Source organism: Lissotriton vulgaris, chromosome 8 (genome assembly GCF_964263255.1).
Source record: "Lissotriton vulgaris chromosome 8, aLisVul1.2, whole genome shotgun sequence".
In the NCBI taxonomy this organism is placed as follows: Eukaryota; Metazoa; Chordata; class Amphibia; order Caudata; family Salamandridae; genus Lissotriton; species Lissotriton vulgaris.
Genome location: NC_141696.1, coordinates 469,529,993 through 469,554,494, shown reverse-complemented (window position 1 = coordinate 469,554,494; position 24,502 = coordinate 469,529,993). Strand labels below are relative to the sequence as shown.

Sequence of the window (24,502 nt, the reverse complement as noted above, 5' to 3'; positions counted from 1 at the left end):
TATTCAGAAGCATTTTATGACAAAATGATGACATTTGGTTTTGATTATTGGAAAAATAATATTGAAACGAAAACAATTTGGGGTACAAAAGATTGGCAGGTGCAAGGCATAGAAGCACTGTTTAGAACCTGCATGATACCTGAACAAATGTTATTTTTAAATGACACTGTACACCAAACATCTTGTCTTGGCCTAGCCAAGAACAAAGAAATGAAAACACCGTCTATACCAAAGCCAATAGCTGAGAATACAACAGCTGATATTGAGTTAGACGTGTCACACATTTTAAGTTTCAACAGAACACATCCTGATTGGAAAAAGTGGTTAATCTGGCCTACAGACACAAATAACTGTCAAGATAGGTTCCTGAATAAAACACAGGGGTTAAAAATGACCAGATTAGACCCTAGATACTCCCAGAGACAACATCCAGGGATTATAACAACATACAGTGTAGGGAAACTCTGCCTAGAATGGCTAACTACATCCACACTGGCTGAAATTAAGCAACACTTGTCTTTATTAAAAGATGGTGCTGATTTGCGCGACTTCATTCTTGGACCACGCAAACAGCGTCAAAAGCGTTTCATAGCGACCAGCATCTATGCTGCTTACAACGAGGCTTGGAAAGTAAAGCAAATTGAAACTGCTGAAAAGATACGAGAAATTGATCGTATTAATTTGGAAAAATCACTTTCTGTGGTAGACAATGGGTTAATGACTCTGTCTTCCAGAATATATTCTTTGGACAATATTGTATCCTCTGCCTTTGATGTGATAGACAGAGATTTGCTAATGTTACAACATGGCCAGTCTCAATTACGCTCTATTATAGAATTAGGCTGGACGCTGCAAAATCTTCGTTCAGGCTATGTGCCTTGGCGTTTAATCAACACAACGTCATTATTTTCCATTTTTAACCTTACTGATAAACAGATCAGTTTGGCACAGAAAGGAGCAGACTATACAATCTTGAGCATCGAGAAACTCGAGAGATTACCATTGACAATGTCAGAGAGCCCTGTCATTGAATGGATAATACACGGAATTATCACAATTCCGATAACAACTTTCCGCTTTAAAAAATGCCTTGAATACATACCTGCTGGCCAGTATGAACAATTGGGTAAGGGATATGTTAAATCCGAATGGAAATTACCATACACTCATTCTTGCTATAGTGACAGCGACAAAAATGTATTTCTTAGTGGTGAAAATTGTAAACACTCACTAAGCGGTATACTTTTGTGTCAGGGTATTAATTTACACGGAGCATGTGATGGCAATTCAAACAACCTTTCATGCCACCAGCTAGTCACACCTGCAACTCAGATAGAGCCCTTCTTTATGCAACTCGCAAACGGGAGTTACATTCTAAGAACGGATCACAGGTGCTGTGGCCTCGCGCCCGGAAAAAGTTATCTAGTACAAGTAACGTCCATGGTCAAATGTTGCATGCAAGCATTGTTCCCGAGCGGGCCTCCAGACTTAGTGACTCCCCTCTGGCCTCGTCTGAATCTCTATTCTATACGAATTGATACATTAAGCAAAATGAAATCTGTGCTTTTACAGACAACAGTGCCTATAACGTCATCTAAAGAGACGTATGATCTTCTAGTCGCAAGGACGGCTACTGAAGTCCATGACCTTTTATCAACAAATTGCCCCGTGCATTTCGTACAAATGCTCGACCAACTCCTTAACATGTCTAGTGCTACAAGCATCCCAGGCATATTTAAGACAGTCTTTACGGGACTGCTAACACCCTTCCAGGCAATTTTGGGAATCTTTCCTAATTTTGTGCACTCCATCTTTGGTGGTATTCCACTATTTTTTGGACTCATCGCAGGGATTCTATTTTTGACCCTTCTGCTACGTTATGGCAAGCCTCGGCTCAGACATAGCTCCCATGGGAATGGAAGAAACAATACTAGCAATGCGCTACAGGGACAGGATAACTAACGTCCTCGGATTGGCCAGGCTGAGAGATCTAAACATGACCTGGTTCCTTTCATTCAGACCAATATGGCAAAATTGCATTTTACCTGTGCTACGGTGTATGCTTTGCGGCGATGAATGCGTGTTGGACATCTGTCTTTCACTTCCATCAGCAGTACCAATGGACGTCGATACTTTGCTAAGTCCAATAACGGCTCACGCATTGTGTTGTCCCCAGCGGCTACCAATCCTGATGACGGCATTCGTGGAGACTCCTGTACTACAGCCAAGTGGTAACAGTGGAGCGAGTGACAAAAGCAACATCATCCAGGTACAACGTTCTGTGAGCAGGGCTGGTCCTGTCTTCGATGACAGCAATCATTCTCACACCTGCCAAGTTACAGCGCTATCTAATTTGGTTGAACTATCACCTGATTTTGTAGACCAATTCTTTGCGAGCCTGTCTGATACGATGTTCTCACCCATAGAGAAACAATAACTTTTGAAAAGCTTTCCGACACACAGCGTTCCCATGAACTCTGAATTCGGCCTTCAGTTTTGATCAACAAAAACTGCCAGGAGCTTTGGAAATATATTTTCTTTGAATTGGACAATTTTTTGAAAAATATTGACCCTCTCCTTTTGGCACGAACAATTCTTTGCTTAACGTAAAAACTATTCTTAGAGAACAGAAGCTTCACACTTCTATTTCTAAAAACACATCTAGAGACATAACAACATAACACCAGCCTCTAGCACACATATTATTACAATGCATTTTTATGTGATGATTTATCTCGCATTTCTTCTGTCAGAGATACTTCATGTGTAATTCTTTATGCATAATCGTTCATTGATTTCATATGCAATAATTTTTGAATGATTACTATGCTTTAAAACTACGTACAGTACCTAAATTCCATGTATTACAAGTACGCCTATTTCGAATGCATTTATGTATTTTGGGGTGGGCTATGTTACACCATGTTACACATGCATCTAATTGCTTAGTTTTAGTAATTTTGATGGACATGAATTCGTGGAGTGGGTGTCATGTGCTTATCTAGGTTCCTGATCGATACTGTGACCTTATGCCCCTATTCGGCTATAAATCCATTTATTCCCTATATTGGCATAACCGTTCAAGTGCGATTTTCTGTAAAGTCATCTCTGGCCTCACACGAGCAGAGCCACAGAGCCACATTCCAGCATGACTCTCTGCTACTTCCTTTGCGACCAATTAGTGCAATGACAGAGCAGCAGTCACTATCTGATATTCCTAGATAACACTCCGAGTTCTTCAACAAGATAAAAACTTAGCAAACCTGGAAATCCCCGCTTGCTATGTTTTGATTAGTAATGGAACTCTAATGAGCAACTGATAACTATCACTTCCTAGTGACATCTTTAATTGACGTCTTATGTCCAGCAAACTTGCGTCAAACCCGGCACCTGTCAGGTATAAATATTACCAACGTTGCCTTAAGCAATGAGCGAACATGTTGCTGATGCCAGCTGCCTGCATGACCCCGTGTTGGTAACAACTAGCACTCTGTCGCTGCAGCCTGCTATCCTGTGGTGGTGAAGCTACTGATTACCATTATCGCCGCTACAGCGCGACCTATGGTGCAGTACGCTTGAGGAGCCGTGCAGCCGTCCTCTGCGAAGACATCCAGCCCAGCTGCCCGCGGACGCTGTCACCCCTCCTTCCTCGACGCGCTGAGAGAAGCCGCTGCATTTCTCGTGCAGAGAAATCCAGTCCCGGCGCTTCCAGTTTACCCTCGCAGGTGACTGGGATATCGAGAGAGACCCCTGAAGGAGATACCAATCCTCCATCATTCTATTCAGAGGTATGGTGTTGACTAAACCCTTAGACGAGAATTCTTGAAACAAACCTTGGCAAAACCAACTTAACTTAAGCTACTTACTTACTCCCCCTTCTCACGTGTTAGGCTTAGGTCAGGCACACTGGGGTAGGCTTAGTTAGAAGCACCAGTTGAGTATGTTAGCCTAATGTATATATGACTGTATATATGTTTTATTACTTTTAAACCATTGTATGGCTAAGAAACCATATCAATGCTTTTACAGTTCTATTTCGCTATTCTTATCTTACTGTACGTACTTTTTATAATAACAGTTATTGCAATTGTGGCAATACATTTCTCTTGTATGAGAAGAAAGACTGTTCAATAAATGTTAACCTTTATTGATACACGCCTGTCTCTCTATTCTCTACATACTGTGAAAGTAAACTGCACTAGACTGACTGAGTGAAATCTGTGTCTATTGTTTCACACGACCCTAGAGATCGACTCTTGATCTGAGGAGCAAAGTTGTCATGTTGCACGGTTGTTGGAAAGCTGAATCCCTTCTTGTCTGTGCCAAGGAAGCTGATCACTTCCTATGCAGAGAAGAAAGTTTCCAGTGACCTCTGAGCTAGTTGGTAACACAACCCAATTAAGTTTAGCATAGTCAGTGGAGGCCTGGAATATAAGCAGTTCCACGTCGATACTACTGTTTATGTTATTCCAATGCGCAGGGCCTAGTGGGAAACTAGGAACTACACTACAAGCATTCCACTTCAGGTGTGCGGTGAATGTTTTAATCCAGGTAAATTTGGATTATGGTGATTTATGCTAATTTTCCCCACTCAAGTTATGACTAGGAAGACTGCTGTTTGTTCAAAACTGCAGCTCACTAAATTACTAGGTCCCCTGGCAATGACCACATCTCCTCTGTAATTGCACAGTTATACTTGCCGCCAATAGAGCAAAGTGGACTTTTATAATCATTAGTAATTCTTCATCGAGTTATCTGTGACTCTGCTCTTTCTTTTCGGACTTCCAAATCCCACATACACACACTTCAAAGTGCTCTGCTTTCCAATGGCCAACTTTTGCCGCTCAAAATTTGTACCACATTATTCGGAGTTAGGGCTTTTTTGTGACTTTCAAGGAGTGGAATAAACTTCCATCTAGCATGCCTAAATGAAGACCCTGAACCACAGCAGTGGCACTGTACAGAAATGCCTAACACTGACCGGAGTGGAGGTCCTTCGTAGCTGCCCTGATACCTGTTCCCTTTTGTGGCAGTAGATTTGTGTGTGTTTAAAATATTTGTTCTGATTTAAAATATTTACGCCGGAGACTGAGTTACGTGTGCTCAGACTTTGAAAGTTGTCCCATTTGCCGCCAGGGCTATTGAGAAACGTGGAACAAAGCAGATGTACCATAGCTTACTAGATACATTTCAATATTAGGTAAGCACTTAGACCATTGGCTAAGAGCAGGGCAGCTGGAATTATGTGGCAGAGGAGGAACAAATTATGCTGCAGGGTTGACTAAAATGTGCGGCAAAAAGACCCCAATTATGTGGCATTATGTGGCATATTTTGAGACAGTGTTACTTCATTATTTCATCATTTTTAGGTCTCGCCTGAGCCAGCACATGCGCTGTCTGGCAAGACTTTTAGTAAGTGGGCATTCAAAAATCCGACCACAGCTTTCTGTGTGGCCTCGAGCATGCGATTACGCGCACATGCACAAACACAGGCACCATCTGGCTTACATCTCTCACATGCACAAGCATAGGTGCCATCTGGCTTCCATCTCTCATCATGCGCTCAGCGCATCGCTCGCGGGCACCCTTAAACTTGCGCTTTCACTTTTGACTCTGCACGCTAACTTGCTCCGCCTTCTCCGTGTCTGTCTCTCTTGTCTAATTACCTTTCACTTTTGTGCTTAGAAAGTGCGCGCACACAACTTCCGTGCTTGTTTTTTTCGCTTTTTTCCGAGTCTTCCATCTCCCAAAAGATGATCTGACTACTCCTTACCTCTGCACTGGATCTAACACTTCGGCATGATCGACCCAAAGGGGGTGCATGGCTGCCAATGCACCGTGTGTGCTGCCTCAAGCATACCTTGGGAAGTGGTTCCCCCAGGCTTACTACATGTTGTATTATAGTTTCAGGAATCCCCCAGGCCAGCCTGTTATCAACGTTGCCTCTGGTATCTGTTAGGTTTGGGCTGCCCTCTGGCATATATTCTTATTCAGGGCCTTCCCTTAGGGGCTTCTTTTGCACCCAGTTGATTGCTCTCTTCGGGCACGCCTGCACTCGACCTCTGGCCCTGCTGTCTGAGCACTGTTTCCCCCCAGGGACAGCCATTCCTGTCAGCTGTTATTGTAGCGTGACTGCGCCATCCCTTTAGACCCGGTCGGAAGAGCTGAAGCTGGGCCTGGGGTCTCCATTGCTCGGTCCGGCCCCTAGTGTGACTGGGTAGTGGCCCACGTAGCATCCCCAATCTCATGCGTCTGATTCCCGAGGCCGGCCCGTCTCACAGCTGCTGCTCCCAGCTTTCCATGACTGCTGTCCCATCTACACTCTCCTTAAATTCCCCCTGACCCACTCCTGTCCCAGTCAGGGTTGAGGAGGTGTCAAGATAATGATGTCAGAGGTCACGGGTACTAGAGCCGAGCTCGGTAGCGTGCCCCCAGGCCTCACCCCCTACTACTTCATTCTTGACCGGTTTTGTTATTCCTAGAACGATTATGGTTATTCATATAATAATAGTGGCCAATATTCATCATTTTTGTGGCTATTCTTTTTGGTAACATTCTGGCTAATACTGGCCATCCTTGAAATAAAGTGGTTTTTGCTGGTGATATTCTGACTCTCTTTGGCATACCGGCATCTCATTTGTGATATATTTTAAGCATTCTTAGCAACATTCTGGCTAATAATGTCCCATTTTTTACATATTGTGAGAATTCTTTGAAACAATCAGGATATAAATAGGTGGCCAATCCTTTACTATTTGTGAATGGATTTGTCAGCCGTCTGGCTACCACTGCCATATTGGTCACACATTCTTAACCTGTTGTGGGTATTTTATTTTTTACAGATTTTGGGTTATGCCTGGCATAGATGGGGGTTATGTTTTACACGTATTTCAAATTTTGTACAAGGGTCTTGCTGCTCCTGGTATATTCTGGTTCAGCCTTCACTTATTGCAAACATTTAGCCATTATCTCTGACTATCCCTAGCATAACAGTGGTGATATGAAGGACATCCTTGAACTGAAGGATATGATCAATGGCATTAATGGCAGAATTACTCAGTTCTTTGCAGTAGTATACATAAATACTTGTGAAAATGGCAAGCCAATGTATGTGACTCAAAGGTGTATTTTACTAAAATTGAAAAATTGTTATGTTGGAAAAACTACTGTTTTACTTTTTCATAAAAAACTGCAAGCTTTTGTTTGGAGGTATTGGGTTTACTTATTTATAGTAAAAAAAAAGTATACTTTCAGGTGAAATGCGTACATTTCCAGAAACTGTCAAGCTAATGATAAATGGGTAAAAAAATCTGATGTCCGTTTGGTAATTTATAGTTCTGGAGTCATATTACTGATTTGGGCTCCTTGGAAGTAGAAGGGGCTTAATGCAACTTGTAACTGTTGTTATTTTGGCACTTGAGTGAATTACTCCACGATAATATTAGTACTACTGTCTGGGGCCTGAGCAGGTTGGATTGGTGTAATCTGCCTGCTATCTTATCCTGTAAGTTTATAAAATGTGTCTTGCTCTGCTGTTTGTAGCTTGTGATTTTGGTATGTGCATAATGATTGTTTTTTCACCATATCTCCTCCAGGTAGATTCTCCTCAAAATATATGACTGAGAATCTACTCAGAAAGGATTCGGTGTTCGAGAGAGGTAAAGCAGTTTCACATCCGTATTCTCTCACTTCCACCTCTTTTCTCTGTTTGAGTTCCCTTTAGATCTTCAATTAATGCCCCCATATGCCTTCCCCTCACCCTCACTCATCCTGCCCACTCATGTTAACTCAGTCTTTACTTCCGCCCACAAATTCCTACCTCGGCCCTGCCTTTCCTCTATTGACCCATCTTGGCTTCCCTACAACCCCTAAGGTCTCTTTCACCCCCACAGCCATAGATTCTTTCCTCGCCCACTTCACAACCCTTAACTTCCCAGAAACCGCTCCGCACTACCCATTTATCCCTCACCCTGAAAATGTATTCTAACCCTCTTCCCTCCCACACCCCCTTTCGTTGCCCTCCCATACTCATTTGTCTCCGACACCAAAATTCTTTGAGTCCTATCTTGCCTCCACAGCCTTCAGTGGGTCCCCATCTCACTTACTCGCCCCTCATACGCTCTTTCCCTCATGCATTCATGCCCTCCTATTACTACCTGCCCCATCCTCACCATGATACTTGGCCTCCCTCATTCCTCGTCTCTTCCTTTACCACCTCACCACATTGTTCGTAGTCATGCCCATTCCTTCCTTCACTTCCCTTCATCCCCTTTATTTTTCATTCCTTGTTCCGCCAGCCTGTTTAAAAGATAACATTTTTAACAAGCATTGGCATAGCTAATAGGTCTCGCCTTTGGGACCTTATACGTGTTTAGCCATGCAACATTTGATATTGTTGCACCAAGGATATTGTGCTGGTTAACTTCAGCACAATATCCTTGGTGCAACAACATCAACTGTTGCATAGCTAAACACTTATAAGGTACAAGGTTTAGCCATGCAACAAGTGATGTTGTTGCACCAGGGATATTGTGCTGCAAAACTAAATACTTATAAGGTCCCATAAGCAAGACCTATTGACTATGCCAATGCTTGTACACCTGGTAACAATGTCTGAGAAAAGGGTTCACGTTAACTAGTACCAAATTAACACCAAAATACAGTGATAAACTACTAAAAGATGGCCAGTCAATCTTTATTTGTAACTTTTGATCCGTTTGAGCTAGAAACACATTTTTTGGTAAAATCTGCAGATTATGCAGCAGATAATGGATTGTGTGGCAAATGCAGCAAATTCATAATGATTTGAAAATCGCTGCAGCCTCATTATTCCAGTGGCCCTGGCTAGGAGCCATACAAATAACTAGTAAGAGGACTGAGACAAGAAGATTTTCAAAGGACAGCTGAGAGTATGTTGTCCTAATATTACTCTGTCTCTAAATGCCCATATTTTTTTCGATTATAGCACCTTACCAAACAGGCACCATAAAACTGCTTGGGCCATGTCACCACTGCAGAATGTGCCAAGTCCCTCTTTTTCGTTTAATGTTGTTCATTATTTTATATAGGGTGCCCAGAAAGACAATATCATCTTCGAGATGCTCACAGTTAAGTTGTACCTCCTTAGTAAGGGCTAATTTGCCACGAATAGAGGAAAACATCAGTTGGGATGGGGATGAGGGCTAGGCATCTGGGGTTTCCTTCAAGATAGTTCCAGGAAGCAGCCTACACAGCTCAGAAGGCCAAAAAACACTATTTCTACATGGCATCATGATAAGAACCCCTCAAAAGAGAACGTTTGTGGCCTAACGACTAGAGCGGTCGACCTCGAAGCTAGATAACCGGATTCGAGTCTCGGCAGGGACTCTCAACATCCTGTGATTCTGGGCAAATCACTTAATTTCCATGTGCCTAACAAAATTAATGTGTCCGTCTGTAACCAAACTCGTGCTCATGTAAATGGCTCTAATACCTTTGTGTTGAGTTTGCCCTATATAAAATCCCCCCCAAAAAATTACAACATGGTCTATAAAAATCCTTACCAATTGGTTCTCCAAGACAAAGGTGAGTTTGAGAATGCATTTTTTGCATCCCGTTCAGACCGAGCTACCTCGGCAGATGTCTGGCTCATGCTGGTTTGTCTAGTTCGTGTTTGCCTTGTCTTATTTCCGGGCAAAATGAGCTCAGCTGGCATGTGACCTGACCGTGCCACCTGTCTGGAGACCAGCTTAAGAGTGGGCCCAAGTGCACCTTTTAATCAAATACTGCACGGTTGGGTGCTGGTGGTAGGGCCACCTAAGTGTCCGTGATTTTGAAGATGTGTACGCAAACAAGGGCACTCAGGTGGTCCTACCACTAGTATAGAGAACACCATCAACACTTGCGAATGCATGTGAAGAGGCCCATTGTGTTCGGTTTCAATGCACTTCAGTGTAGGACGGAGATAACTGGGTCGCTGATACACTGTGCATACTCAATTTTAATGTGCTACTGTATATTCTTTGCTTGCACACATGGAATAAATAAGTGTTAATTTATATTCCATGATTCTCAATATACTGGAATTATGCAGCAGGGGAAGACCAAATTATTCGGCAGAGTTGACTAAATGACAGTCGCAGCCAGCATGACTCGCAAGTTGGGGGGAGGGGCGTTCATTAAAAAAAATAATTAAACTTACCTTCGCCTCCGGTCTCGTGTCGTGTCTCCTCTCTCTACTCCTCACATGAAGCAGGCAGCCTCCCTCTCTTCCCCTAAGCCAATCACAATGCTGCAATGGCAGCGTTGTAATTGGCTGGGACATTGACCGCACATGCGTCTATGGGGAGGCCGTTTTCTCCATGCAGGCTGCATGCAGCCTACATGGAGAAAACAGGAGAGTGCCTAAAGGGCCGACCAAACAGTCAGCGCCCACAACGGTGGGCAAGCCACTCCTCCCCTCCCTGGAGCAGAACCGCCCACCCCCAACCAAACCCTTCTGCTTTCTTGCAGTATGAGAAGCAGAAACATAAAATGGTATTCATAATACCATTTTATGTTTCTGCTTCTCGCACTGCGAGAAAGCAGTGGGGCGACGCTCCTCTGTCCACCGGGACAATCCGCCCCTGATAAATTACTGAGCAAGAAAAGGCAAATTACGCAGTGTAATGGCCACATTTTGTGATAGTATCACTACATTAGTTTAATCATTGTTAGACTTCTTAGCAATGTCTGGGCAAAGGTTTCACCACATTAGTACCAGTTTAAAACACAAACTTAGCAATAAGCAACAGAAAGGTGACCAGACCATCTTTGTGAAGGGCTTTCCACTGCACAGCAGCACATGTTGTCACATTCTTAGTAACTTTTGATCCGTTTGAGATAGAAACAATTTTCTTTGTTAACATTTGCAGATTATCCAGCAGATGATGAATTATGCAGAAGATGCTGCAAATCCATAATTATACATACAAAAACCACAGCAGCAAGTTTGGATAATTACAGTGTACCTGTACATATGCTAGAAATGTATCAAGCATTGACAAGACTTTTCTGATTTCACCTTTGCTGGTAAAAAAAATGTCCCTATTTGACCCTCTTGTCCTGCCGGGATTCTGAGCCCTGAAGTAGGCACACTTACACCACTTACAGCCAACAACAGGGTGGGAACCCTGCAGGTATTTATTGTCACTCCTACACCCATTAGAACTATGCCATTTTCCCTCCTAATTATGGATTTGCCGCACTTGCCACATAATCCTTCATCTGCTGCATAATTTGCAGGTTTTAACAATAAAAATAAATTCTGGCTCAAACGGAACACAAGTAACTAGAAATACTGCCACCCATGTTGCCACACAGTTGCATGTCCTTTGTAAAGGTTGCTGGTCACCCTCAGTTGCTGATTACTATATTTAGGTGTTAAACTGACACTAATGAGATGAAGTCTTTGTACAGACAGGGTTAACACGCGTAAAAAATGACAGAAAAGTGGTGTTTTACTGCTACATAACTCAATAATACTTGCCATATAATTTTGTTAACCCTTCTACATAATTTCAGTGGGCCTGCCTCTACCTGCTCTGGAGGAGCTGGAGGCCAAGCAGAATTCCCTTCGAGGTCACACTAATGTCACTGGGAACCGGTTAAGTGATCATCGGTGAACTAAACGTAGTGTACAAGTTCAGAGAGTTGGGATGCTCTTGTTGAACAGCAATTTCAAAAGTTTAACCAGCAGTGAAGGATGCCATGTCTGAGAGTTGTTTAATTTTAGCCTAAAAGTAAAAACATACTAAAAGAACAAATCCCACAGGGGATGCAGCAAACAAAAACTACTCAGTTCAGACTACTGCATCACCAGGGAAGTAGATGAAGCAGCCCATAGTGGTAAAAACTTTAGTAAGTCCAACAGCCAGGGTGGTCAAGAGTTCAACTATCTGCTTTGAAGCAAATCTTCAGAAAAGCAACACAAGGGAGGAGAAAAAGCTTTACAGATGTCACAAATCCAGGGAATAAAAACCGACTTAATTCTTCATGCAGTGAATCGATTTTTTAAGGGACTCGGTTTGGAGTCACGTGGTCTGGTTAGCAGCCAAAACGTCCTCCTGCTTGTTCCACTGGGCCTTTGACCTGATCCTAACTTTCTGTGCTTAGTTATTTCAGCGTTGCCTGTTTAAAAGGTAGAGTAAGGGAAGGGCAGGGAGCATCATATGTTGGATGTGAGATTTTCATACTCAAGTGCTGCAAGATTTTACAATTTGAAATAAATAGGAGCGTTATAATAACTTTTTGCAACTGAAACCTGTCCTGGTTGTCTCCTGTGATGAAGTGTGAGCATTTGAAGCTGAAAAACCATTCGACTTGTGAGTTACTAATTGATAATACCAACTGAACAGGTTTCAAATCCTTTCCAGTCCAGCTAGAGTGGCGCATGGAAAGTGTCTTAAGTAAGATCAGTGTTTTGTAGGGGTGGAAGGGAAGACGTTTCTCCTTGGGGAAACATGCTATGTCTCTGAATAGAAACATTAAAAAATATATTTCAGGTGCACTGTCCCGCCCAATCCTGAAGCATATTCATTTCACAGGTTCACAGTGTCCAGGCTGGGTCCTGGAAACCTACAACAGAAGTAGCTTTCCAGCGTTTATCGCTAAAAAAAAGTTGTGTGGATCACAAGAAAAATATGCATCCACCAAATGAGTGTATATATTCCTACTCAGATTTACAGTTTTCTTGGGCATTGAGGTATATTGAATTGACTAGCATCCCACACTCAGATTGTTGGACAAGACATCAGCACGCTAAAAATGTAAGCCAGTCATTTGAGACCCCAAGGATAACATCCAAATTGCCTTCAGGTATTTTCAAAGATCAAAACTTTCTGACTGAACCACATATTTTTCCTATTACCACGTATTGTGATTTTCACACAGTGCGAGCCTGACAAAATGTCATCAGCTTCCAAAATAGGCCCCAAGTTCGTGTTCTTAAATTTTGAGTTACAAAAGCTGGTCACACTGCTTACACAACTTCCAAAGAAGAGGCAATAATGATCTGACCCTAAGCAGCAGTGTTACCTAATCACGGATATCAGTTATTATGTTATACGAAAATTCCCAATGCAAATTAGAACAAAAAATAGTTAATTTGCACAATGGATGAGATTGCGGGCATTAATATTTACTAATGACCCACAGATTGGATATTCGAATGGTCTGTCATTCAGGGGCGGCTACTCTGTTTGAGCAGAGGAGATTCGCCCCACAGGCCAGAATCGAATAATAAAATGGTAATAAAGTTTCATTTTTACCTGCCCCACCACCCTCGGTACATGGCAGCCACCACTCCTGTCATTGTACTGGCCTCTGCAACTCCTTCCTAGATTGGAACCAAGTTTTGGCAGCTGTTTCTACCAGGAGGCCACGTCGCCTCCTGTGAAAGTTAGCTTGGCTCGGTTTGGGCTCGAGGTTCCAAGAAGATCTCAAGCTGAGCCAAAGCCAGGCATCTGACTTAAGCTTTCAGTGGTTCGCCAATTTCAATATATATTCCTCCACGGAGCACCTGTAAGTCTCCCGCTCACATTCCATGATAGAAAGGAGGAAAGCAGGATCATTTTTGATGTTAAATAGGAGGACTGCTTTAGTGTGAGAAACAGGAGCCAGTCAGCTAGCACAGTTCACACTCTACCGACCTAATCGCCCTCCACAGTCATCATTTTGCACCAACACCTGCTAACACAAGCTTCAGTGCCAGGCATCCCGTATTTAGTTTGTTTTTTAAAGCAGTTTTACCAGATTACATTACACAAGGTGAGTTTTATTTTAGGGATGTGGAGATTAAGTGATTTGCCCAGAATGACAGGATGATGAATTCAAACGACTTCCAAAGCATTCTCTTTGTTAGGTCGAGCCTAGATTCAGCATGCAAGCACTGCTCTGGTGAAGATCTGCTGTAGTTCAGTAAGTGAGGGAAGCCCCGCCTACTCCCCCACCCATATTTTTCATTGGCTTGTGTCTTTGTCCTTCCTAAATGCTGCTTTCAAATTCGTTTATAGGCTTGTTAGTCCCTCCTTATTACGGCCATGTCATCATTTGTATCCTCCCATGGGTACTGGCCCCTTTACTTCGAGTGTTACAAGGTAGGTGTTATATAGACTGTGAGCATTATTTTCTTTAATGAGGTTCTCCTACTGCCTTCTCTACTCCCGCCCGTTGTCCGTGCCTTCTCCCCCCCGTTGTCAGTGATCACTACAGTTAGCAACGCAATAGGTCTTGCATAAATGTATTTATTTTTATTTATTTATAAAGTTTTATATAGCGCGAGCTTGATCCCGAAGGATATCAGAGCGCTTTACAGTTTGAGGGAAATGAAGGTAACAGATCAGTCCATGAGTCAAATAGGGAATATACATAGGCATTGTATCAAATAGTGCACACATAAAGGTCCAAATATGAACCTGTGGTAAGCGAAGAATGGGTTAGTCAATGAAACAAAATGACAAAAGGGGAGCAAATACAATAGTAAAATACAAGTTTGTAAAAAGCGCCATGACATTTCTGCTTAATCCCCAATCCTTTCATGACAGAAGATCTAGATATATCTCCTACCGGTAGTCTATTAGCTTCTCTGCTGGGAAAGATAGTTATCAATCTAGGAGGTAGTGGAATACACTCTGAAGGTCCGATTAGCGATAAAAGTTTTTTCAGGATGGGTACAAAGAAAGCCATATGACGCCCCTAGGATTAAAAGCTAATCAAAAGTAGTGCGACATTAATAGAGGCCTAGATTTCAGGCATTAGTGAGCCAGTCACTTGAGAGAGTCGCATTTAGCCTGACCTGGCATGCCTGCCCAGGGTAGCACAAGATTCAGAGAACGTTTCTTTGAAGAAGGGTGGTGTTTTGGGATTAGAGTTGAAAATCTGATTCAGTTTAGCTCTCAGGACTCAGGTGTGGGAGGGGAGGGGGGGTCACTTATAATTAAGGTATCCATAGGAGAGTTTTTCCATTTTTACGACAGGGTTCGTTGGCATGAAATTTGAATTTCCTTTGAAAGATTTTTAGGTTAGTTGTGTTGGCTCACATTAATAATGTCCCACTCTCAAAAATACTTTAAAAAAAGTAATGGGCTTAGACTTGGATGCGCACATTTGCTTTTGGTGTTTCGCAATAGTTAATCATACGGACTGTGACAATTGTGTTTTAACAATAGCATACAGATGTAGAGCATTTGGACAGGTGTGATCCACGATAGTTAGACTTCCTGGTTTATGTCAGGTCTTCAGTTTGCATAAATGTGTTTCTTTGGAGGTCTCTGGACTTCCCTCTACCAAGTAACACACTGAGGTAATTTACCAAATGATAATGACTAATCATGTACCGAAAATGTTCTACCCATGGACAAAGTTTTGGTATGTTCCTCTCTGTTGTGGTATGGCAACCCATATTTGGCGTTTGACAGAAATAAATAAGGTGTAGTGAAAGTAAACACGTCCATCCAAGTATTCGACTTTCGTTATTCATAACTCTGCGTTACGGCAGAACATCACAAAGACAGCATCCTCCACGTTCCTGCCTTTCCTTCAAATGCCACCACCAGAACCCTCAACTCCCCATTACATCTTACTTTACAAAAGTGTACTGCACATTCCAAACCACAGTGCAGCAACACCACACATCCAGCCTCTACATATGCTGAACAACACAACAAATAATTGATCTAAGAATTCAATTTACGCAAAATAACTTTTCCCACACATAAATATGTTAACATTTCCCACTCTAATACGTCATGTGGACAAAAGAAACAGGTTACAGCAAAATGGTCTGATGGAACTTCACTTAACTTAACACAAAATCCTTGAGTGTGGATGATCCTTCCCAACCTGCCCATTCTCATCGTACTGACCTCTTCACTTCCTTGAGTCTCAACCACTTCATCCATAGACTCAGATTCACTCCGCACATTTCCTTGCTCCCTTTCCACCTCATCTTCCCACAACTAATCATCCTGTGTGGTTTCATCTGCAACATCTCTTACTTTCCCTTTTTCCACAGCTTTACATTTGGGCAAATGACTCATGTTCCACACTTGATTGTCGCACAACCTTGCAGAGTTTCCTAAACGTTCTATCACCCTCAATGGTTCCATATAAATACTTTCCCTTTTGTAACTCTCCCCACCTTTTTCACCTCATCTCCCTCCTGAAACACCTCTTCCCTAGTTCATTTATTTATTTATTTTTAGAGTTTTCTATAGCGCGACCCAGACCCAAAGTAGGGTATCAGAGCGCTTTACATAAAGAGCAAGGTGTAAAACATATTAATGAAAAACATTGTATACCAAAACATAGTATAAAAGTAGCAGCATATAGGAAAAGGGTACAGGTGAATAGCAGCAGTGGGAATTGTTCTGTAACAATAAAAACAAGATTTGTGTTGGTCTTCGCTTCGCGGTCTCAGTGACTTGAGAGTAGAGGAATTTAGGAGGTTGTATAGCTGGGGTCGTAATTGTGCAGATTTAAGGTATGAAGTCAAATTGCATTTTTTTTATTAAAAACCTATAAACCTATATTAAAAACCTATAATTTTTATTTGGCTAGCATGTTACTTGAAGGGTCAAACAGCCATATATTATGTAGGGAGTACTTCACACAACTAAAAGGCACGCTTCTTAAACTCTTACGGACTAAGAGATGTATTTATGAGGAATAGTGGAGACTGATTTTAACTCTACCATGTCAATATATTTTTCTGTGTCCCAACTAGAAGCAAAATGGACATTTACCTTCTTTTACCAAATAATTAACTTGTTTTCACATTATTTAGCTAGGGAATTTATTTCGGGCTAACATGCTGCTTCTTTACTCTGCTGAAATGCCTTGCATACTTTTAGGCAAAGGTGTTGCTGGCCATAATTATGTGGATATGAACTTAGCCAATGGAAAAATTTGATGAAATTATGCAGACGTGTTGACTAAATTATGCCAGAAGACAAGATGAATAATGTGGGGTAATGTGGCAAATTTTCTGGCAGTGTTTATTAAACTCTTCTGTCATGTTGACACATATGAATACTGTCTTGGGAAAGGTTTCATCCTGTTAATACCAGTTTAACAAATGAATGCAGCGTAGAGCTACTAAATGGTGTTCAAGTTCAAGTTCAAGTTCAAAGACTTTATTCGAATTGAATTCACAATTCATAAAAGTATACAAATAGAATTCCATCTTTTCATTCAGAATTAGACATTGGCAAAATTAGATTTTTAAATGGTGGCTGGTTAACCTTTGCAAGGGGAACACGCTTGCATGGCACCATGTGTGTTTCTTTTTGTTAAAGCAAATTTTGATCAGTTTGCAGTTACATTTTTTCTATTATTAAGTAAGTGGGTGTACTTCATATCAGGGCACACAATTGGAATATTTCAGGGTTATGGTTCTCTACAGTATGACTGCGAAATGTTTTTGTGTCATTAATTTTGAATATAGCTAGTTATCAGGCACGGCTTTCCTCTATGAAACAAGTTTGGGCAATTTACATAGGCAAAGTCTTGCAAAATTTGTGAATTTAGTGGTACATGAATTATACAGAATATAAACAAAATTTCCACCATTGGAAAACTGCTCCAAACAGAAAATGTCTCACAAGAACATTAAAACCGCAGGCAAGAGCCAATGTTTCCACAAATGGTGTCTCGAAACAGTCTCATGGCAATATCTTGAGTGACTTTTGAATGCAAGCTTTTCTCCCAGGTTCAATTATCCCATGAGATACTAGTACATTTCTCAAAACATAGGTGTTTATATTTCATTATACGAAATTGCATTAAAAAAAGTATGATTTTGCCAAAACATACTCATATCTGAAGCATGAATTTAAGATCTGTGGTAACATAAAACGTAGAGTTACCATTTGAGTATCTGCTTCTAAGGCAAACTTAAGACAGACTTAAGACAGACTGACAGACTTAAGTTGGGATTTTGTCTTAAGTCTGTCTTAAGTTTGTCAAATTTAAGACAAAATCCTAACTTTAATACTACTAAACGCCTTCTGTGAATACCAAAAGTAGTAGACAAAATCCTAAACTTACTACTTTTGGTTTTCATTGAAGGCATTTAGTAGTAGTAAAGTTAGGATTTTGTCTTAAGTTTGACTTAAGACAGGCTTAAGACAGACTTAAGACAAACTTAAGACAGACTTAAGACAGACGGACAGACTTAAGTTAGGATTTAGTCTTAAGTTTGTCTTAAGTCTGTTTTAAGTTTGTCTTAAGTCAAATTTATGACAAAATCCTAACTTTACTACTACTAAATGCCTTCTGTGAATACCAAAAGTAGTAAGTTTAGGGTTTTGTCTTAAGTTAGTTCTGTGAATCGGCCCCCTGGAGTCCAGAAATGTGCAACTGAATCCTTGAGCAGTCAGGTGCAATCATCCGACTATTCTGACAGGCCCCGAGCAATACACTCCGGGTCCCACAAAACATTTTGTGAATCTCTCTCCAGAGTCTACTGGTCTACATTTGTTGACAAATCTGAAGATCACATGACACAACTGGTGCATCAGATCTTTAGTAAACCGATTCTTAACTACAAACTCACTATCCCAATCCAAGATTTCTAGAGAGCGAATGGAATGGTCCCCCATGTAAATTTAATAAAGTCGGTCAGCTTGTAGCAATAGTAACAGTAAATATTTCAGGGGAAGAATTATTTCCTTACTTTTGGACTGAAGGATGTGCCTTGAGTGAATGCGATGACGTCAGACTGACTGTGGGAGACTGCTCCTTGTTTTCCAGTGACTGGCTCTCCTGGCGGAATTTCCTTCTCATCGGCTTGGAAGGTGGCTGAGCGAGCTGTACCTCCTTTTGAGAGGGAAATAGAAATATAACAAATTTCTAAAAACTCCTAAAAACATGGATTTACGGATTATCTGATGCAAAATGTAAGACTCTAATCTAAGGACATCTAAAGCTCAGCTACCACCCCCAAATATTTCATCTTTGCAGTGAAATCAGCAGCGCCAAGATGCTCCATTGAGTGTATGTGCGCTATACAAAAACCAAAAAACATCAAACATCAAATTAACCGTCCACAGAGTAGTACAGAGGATAAAGCTGTTTGGTCTATCAACAGTTTCTATCAACAGTTGTACTCAAAGATGAGTTGTGTTCCTGAGTACAGTGTATGGCATTGTGGAGAATACACTGTGTTAACAGCTTACAAGGATACAGACACATCTAATACACCACCTTTCACACGTCATAGACAGATCGGGACCCCAGGTACTGAATATGAATTACAGTCAGCTTCCGAACAAGGACCGATAAATGGCATGACGAGTAGTCTAGATGACCATTGTGGTGCTGTAATACTAAAGTTGGAAGCATTGCTACTGTTACAATACACATCCTTGTTGTACAAGCTCCATGCCCAAAGGATGGCAGGATGGAGTGTACATTTATGGTTCAAAGGTTTAATGGTGTAATGTCTCCTTATGTTAAGACTTAAATTTGTGTGTGAGGACCAGATATGTGCTGCAATGAATGTAATGCTGCAGTGATGAGAGCCAGTGTCATAGAACATAAATGAAATTGAAGAGTCTTTGCATGTTTTACATATGATGCTGTGTCTAAAGGATTGCACACTAGAACTTAAAGGTAAGGCTGTAGGATGTCTTAACTGTCTGACCTGCTGCAGAAGAGGTCGCTCCCACCACGCTCCCAAGGCTTGCTGGCTTTGAAGATATATAGCGCCTGATTGCTGCTTGCTGACCTGCGGTATCGTAGCGCCTAGAGGCTCAATCCCAGCGCGACCTGCCCCCGCATTACTGCCATAGCCTGCACTGCTCGCTCCCATCCTATCGTGTGTATTTGCTGCATTGTTTCCTTGACTGTCATCTTATCGGTAGTGCGCTGGTAACGCTGAGCATTGGTGGCTAAGAGCATTGTAGCACTGTATGTCGATTGCGCCTCTGTTTACCCCCAGGCTCACCCAGTCCATCTCTCCCCTCCCTCCAGCCATTTTGTTGTTGTTTGTTGTACCTACTTGGCCGTAGCTCCACCCCGCGCCCGCCTCCCAGCTGACCCTGCCTCCCACAGATAGCAACAGACCTGCCTCTCCTCCCCCTCGCCGTGACTCTCCTGACCTGCTGTAGAAGAGGTCGCTCCCACCACGCTCCCAAGGCTTGCTGGCTTTGAAGATATATAGCGCCTGATTGCTGCTTGCTGACCTGCGGTATCGTAGCGCCTAGAGGCTCAATCCCAGCGCGACCTGCCCCCGCATTACTGCCATAGCCTGCACTGCTCGCTCCCATCCTATTGTGTGTATTTGCTGCATTGTTTCCTTGACTGTCATCTTATCGGTAGTGCGCTGGTAACGCTGCGCATTGGTGGCTAAGAGCATTGTAGCACTGTATGTCGATTGCGCCTCTGTTTACCCCCAGGCTCACCCAGTCCATCTCTCCCCTCCCTGCAGCCATTTTGTTGTTGTTTGTTGTACCTACTTGGCCGTAGCTCCACCCCGCGCCCGCCTCCCAGCTGACCCTGCCTCGCCCCTCCCCTTCCCACTATCCATATATGACAGATGCTTTCCCGCGCAGCGGTCACGCGCAGCGATTGCGCCCAACCCGCGCCGAAGGTGCGCCAAAGGTAAGCCCGTCTACGCTCGTCCGCGCCTGGACCGCGCCCAGCGCCAGACCCCCTGGTTCCCGCAATGCCCAGCCCACTCGCATCACTTACGATGCCACCACCCTCCTAGCCCTTAACCCCGGCCGTTCCCCCAACTGCGTCCAAGCCGCTCCTGGACACACCCATGGACCCTTCTCTTGCAACTCCTGCAAGTTCGACGGCACCAAAACCAACTCCTCATCCACCAACACCAAACAGAGACCTGACACCAACCACCTAAAATGCATCCTGCTCAACACCCGCTCGGTCCACAGACACGCCATCGACCTCTGGAATCTACTAGACACCATCTCACCGGACGTCGCCTTCCTAACAGAAACATGGATGAATGCCTCTTCAGCCCCAGACATCACCATTGCCATCCCGGAAGGATACAAGATCATCCGTAAGGACCGCATCGACCAAACAGGAGGAGGCATCGCTATCGTCCATAAGAACTCCATCCGCATCTCAACCAGCTCAGACGTCAACCCTGCCAGCGCCGAACACCTCCACTTCCAGATCCACACCGACCCCAAGACCACACTCAGAGGCACCCTCCTCTACCGGCCTCCAGGACCCCGGGCACATTTCAGTGACGACATCACTGACTTTATCACCCCACAAGCCCTCCCCTCCGAGGACTACATTCTATTGGGAGACCTCAATTTTCACCTGGAAAAGAGCAATGACAGCAGCACCACCACCCTTCTGGACAATCTCGCCAACCTCGGACTCAAACAACTTGTCACTACCCCCACCCACATTGCAGGTCACACACTCGACCCTATCTTCACCTCCAGCAAACATGTCTCATTCAGTCACACCACAGCTCTTCATTGGACGGACCACAGCTGCGTTCACTTTATCTACAATAAGACCACAATCCACAACCATCCTCAACCCACCCTGCGAAGAAACTGGAACAAAATCACCATCGACCAGATCTCCTCATCGCTTCTTCTAAACCCCCCCGCCCACTCCTCAAACCCTGACCAAGCAGCCATTAACCTCACCCAATGGCTATCCAACGGCGCCGACATCCTAGCACCGTTGAAAAAACGTCAAATCAAACTAGGCAACAAAAACGCCTCCTGGTTCAACGATGATCTTAAGAAATCGAAGAAATTCTGTCGCTCCCTCGAGAAGGCCTGGAAAAAAGACCCAAACAACAGCACCAGGGATGCCTTCAAAAACGCCACCCGCATACACCACCAACTAATCCGGTCTGCCAAGAAAGCCGCATTCAAAGACCGACTAGATAACAACGCCCACAACAACAAGGAATTATTCAACATCGTCAAAGAATTTACCAACCCATCAGCCAACTCCAACGACATCACCCCCTCCCAAGCCCTCTGCGACTCCCTAGCTTCCTTCTTCCACAACAAAATCGCAGACATCCACAACAGCTTCAACAACCGACCCGGAGACCAACCAACCCAACCTTCTGCAGGACCTTCACCCCCCTTGAACATCCTTAACGACTGGAACCCAATCTCCACTGAGGACACTATCCGCCTGATGAACTCCATCCACTCAGGATCCCCAACTGACCCATGCCCTCACCACATCTTCAACAAAGCAGACTCCATCATAGCACCACACCTCCGAGATGTCATCAACTGCTCCCTCAACTCCGCCACCTTCCCGGAAAGCTGGAAACACGCAGAACTCAGCGCCCTTCTGAAAAAACCCACAGCGGACCCCACCGAACTCAAAAACTACCGCCCCATCTCGCTCCTTCCATTCCCGGCCAAAGTTATCGAGAAAGCTGTCAACAACCAGCTCGCCGCCTTCCTCGAAACCAACAAATCCCTCGACTCCTCACAGTCCGGCTTCCGAGCCAAACACAGCACTGAGACCGCACTTATCGCAGCAATAGACGACATTAGATCTCTACTGGACAATGGAGACACAGTCGCCCTCATCCTCCTCGACCTCTCCGCTGCCTTCGACACAGTCTGTCATAGCACCCTTCTACAGCGCCTCAGAAACGTCGGAATCCAAGGAAAAGCACTGGAATGGATCACCTCGTTCCTCACCGGAAGAACCCAGAGAGTCCGCCTCCCACCATTCAAGTCAGAGGCCTCTGAAGTCATCTGCGGCGTACCCCAAGGGTCCTCACTCAGTCCCACCCTCTTCAACGTATACATGAGCCCCCTCGCGGCCATCGCACGCCAACACAACCTCAACATCATCTCCTACGCTGACGACACTCAACTGATCCTCTCACTCACCAAAGACCCTAACACCGCCAAAACCAACTTACACGAAGGAATGAAAGAAGTAGCCGAGTGGATGAAGCACAGCCGTCTGAAACTGAACTCAGACAAAACAGAAGTCCTCATCCTAGGCACCTCCCCCTCCGCCTGGGATGACTCTTGGTGGCCGGAGGCCCTTGGAAAAGCACCCATCCCGACAGACCACGCACGGAACCTGGGCGTCATCCTGGACTCCTCACTCTCGATGACCAGACAAGTCAACGCCGTTTCATCATCTTGCTTCAACATTCTTCGCATGCTCAAAAAAACATTTCGCTGGATCCCCACCGAAACTAGAAAAACGGTCACCCACGCACTGGTCACGAGCCGCCTGGACTACGGAAACACCCTATACGCCGGTACCACTACAAAACTCCAGAAAAAGCTCCAACGCATCCAGAACGCCTCAGCCAGGCTCATACTAGACATCCCGCGTAAAGAACACATCTCTGGTCACCTGAAAAACCTCCACTGGCTCCCCGTAAATAAGAGGATTACTTTCCACCTCCTAACCCACGCACACAAAGCACTTTACGAACTTGGAACCGAATGCCTCAACACACGACTATCCTTCTACACCCCCTCCCGTCAGCTACGATCCTCCAACCAAGCCCTTGCCACTGTACCTCGCATCAACAAAACCACCATGGGAGGTAGATCCTTCTCCTACCTGGCAGCTAAAACTTGGAACTCACTTCCCACTCACCTTCGCCTTACTCAGAACCACCTAGCATTCAGAAAGCAACTTAAAACTTGGATATTCGACATGTAATTCCCCACCCTTCCTCAAGCGCCTTGAGACCCTATGGGTATGTAGCGCGCTATATAAATCTTTTTGACTTTGACTTTGACTTTGATGTCATATTTCTTAAATGCGAAGAACTGGGTGTTGTGCACAAAAGCAAGAGTGGTACCTGGTTCGTGCGCACAAGTGTCACAGAAAGGTGTGTTAGATTTTAGAGGTGTCGCACATCGTTTTCTCAAAGTAATTTGTGACTCCTTGCACAGGTAAATGGACAGAGTTAGTAGTCCTTTCTTAGTTTCACTCCACAAGTTAAACTGTCCTGTTGATTTCAACCACGCTGTGGACCAATGTGTCAATAGCCCTCCCCGCTCATATAAAAACTCCTTCTAAAGGTTGAACCTTCTCGCGTTGGAAGATTGTTGCCAGCTTAACTGTATTATCTCTATTGCTGCTTGTTGAATTTGTTTTTTGATACATGCTGATTATCTTTAGTAGGGCTTCTGTCACCCTGTTGTGTGCTCTACAAAGGAAAATAGATTAATAAGGGACTTCAGGTGGTGTGCAGAAACAAAGAAAGAGGCATCCTTGCAGAGTAGGTGTGAGGTGCACTAAAATTCCTGCTAAGGGAAGAACTCGTATTCAGGATGCCTTCAAAGACATCCATTTACCCATTGTAGAACCTGTTCTATTCATCGGTTGTCTGTCCCTTCAGTCATATGAATGTGATGTTCTCTCACAGGATGGCACTGAGACAAAGTGCCGGATTGTGGTGGCATTGATCCACCTCTGCCCATCGTCCACTCCCTTGATACCCACCGGCTCATCCTACCTCAGCGGTGTTGTTTTTGCAGCGAGA

General features: G+C 43.7%; 1 protein-coding gene across 6 annotated transcripts in view; it reads right to left on the bottom strand.

The window, feature by feature from the left end:
- REPS2 (RALBP1 associated Eps domain containing 2) overlaps positions 1 to 24,502 on the bottom strand; it is a 1,031,179-nt gene that overhangs the window by 13,437 nt on the left and 993,240 nt on the right. For all 6 annotated transcript variants that reach the window (XM_086934261.1, XM_086934263.1, XM_086934264.1 and 3 more), the window contains one exon: positions 18,692 to 18,834. In XM_086934261.1, coding sequence (XP_086790387.1) covers positions 18,692 to 18,834 — 143 coding nt within the window. The remainder of the gene's footprint in view (positions 1 to 18,691; positions 18,835 to 24,502) is intronic.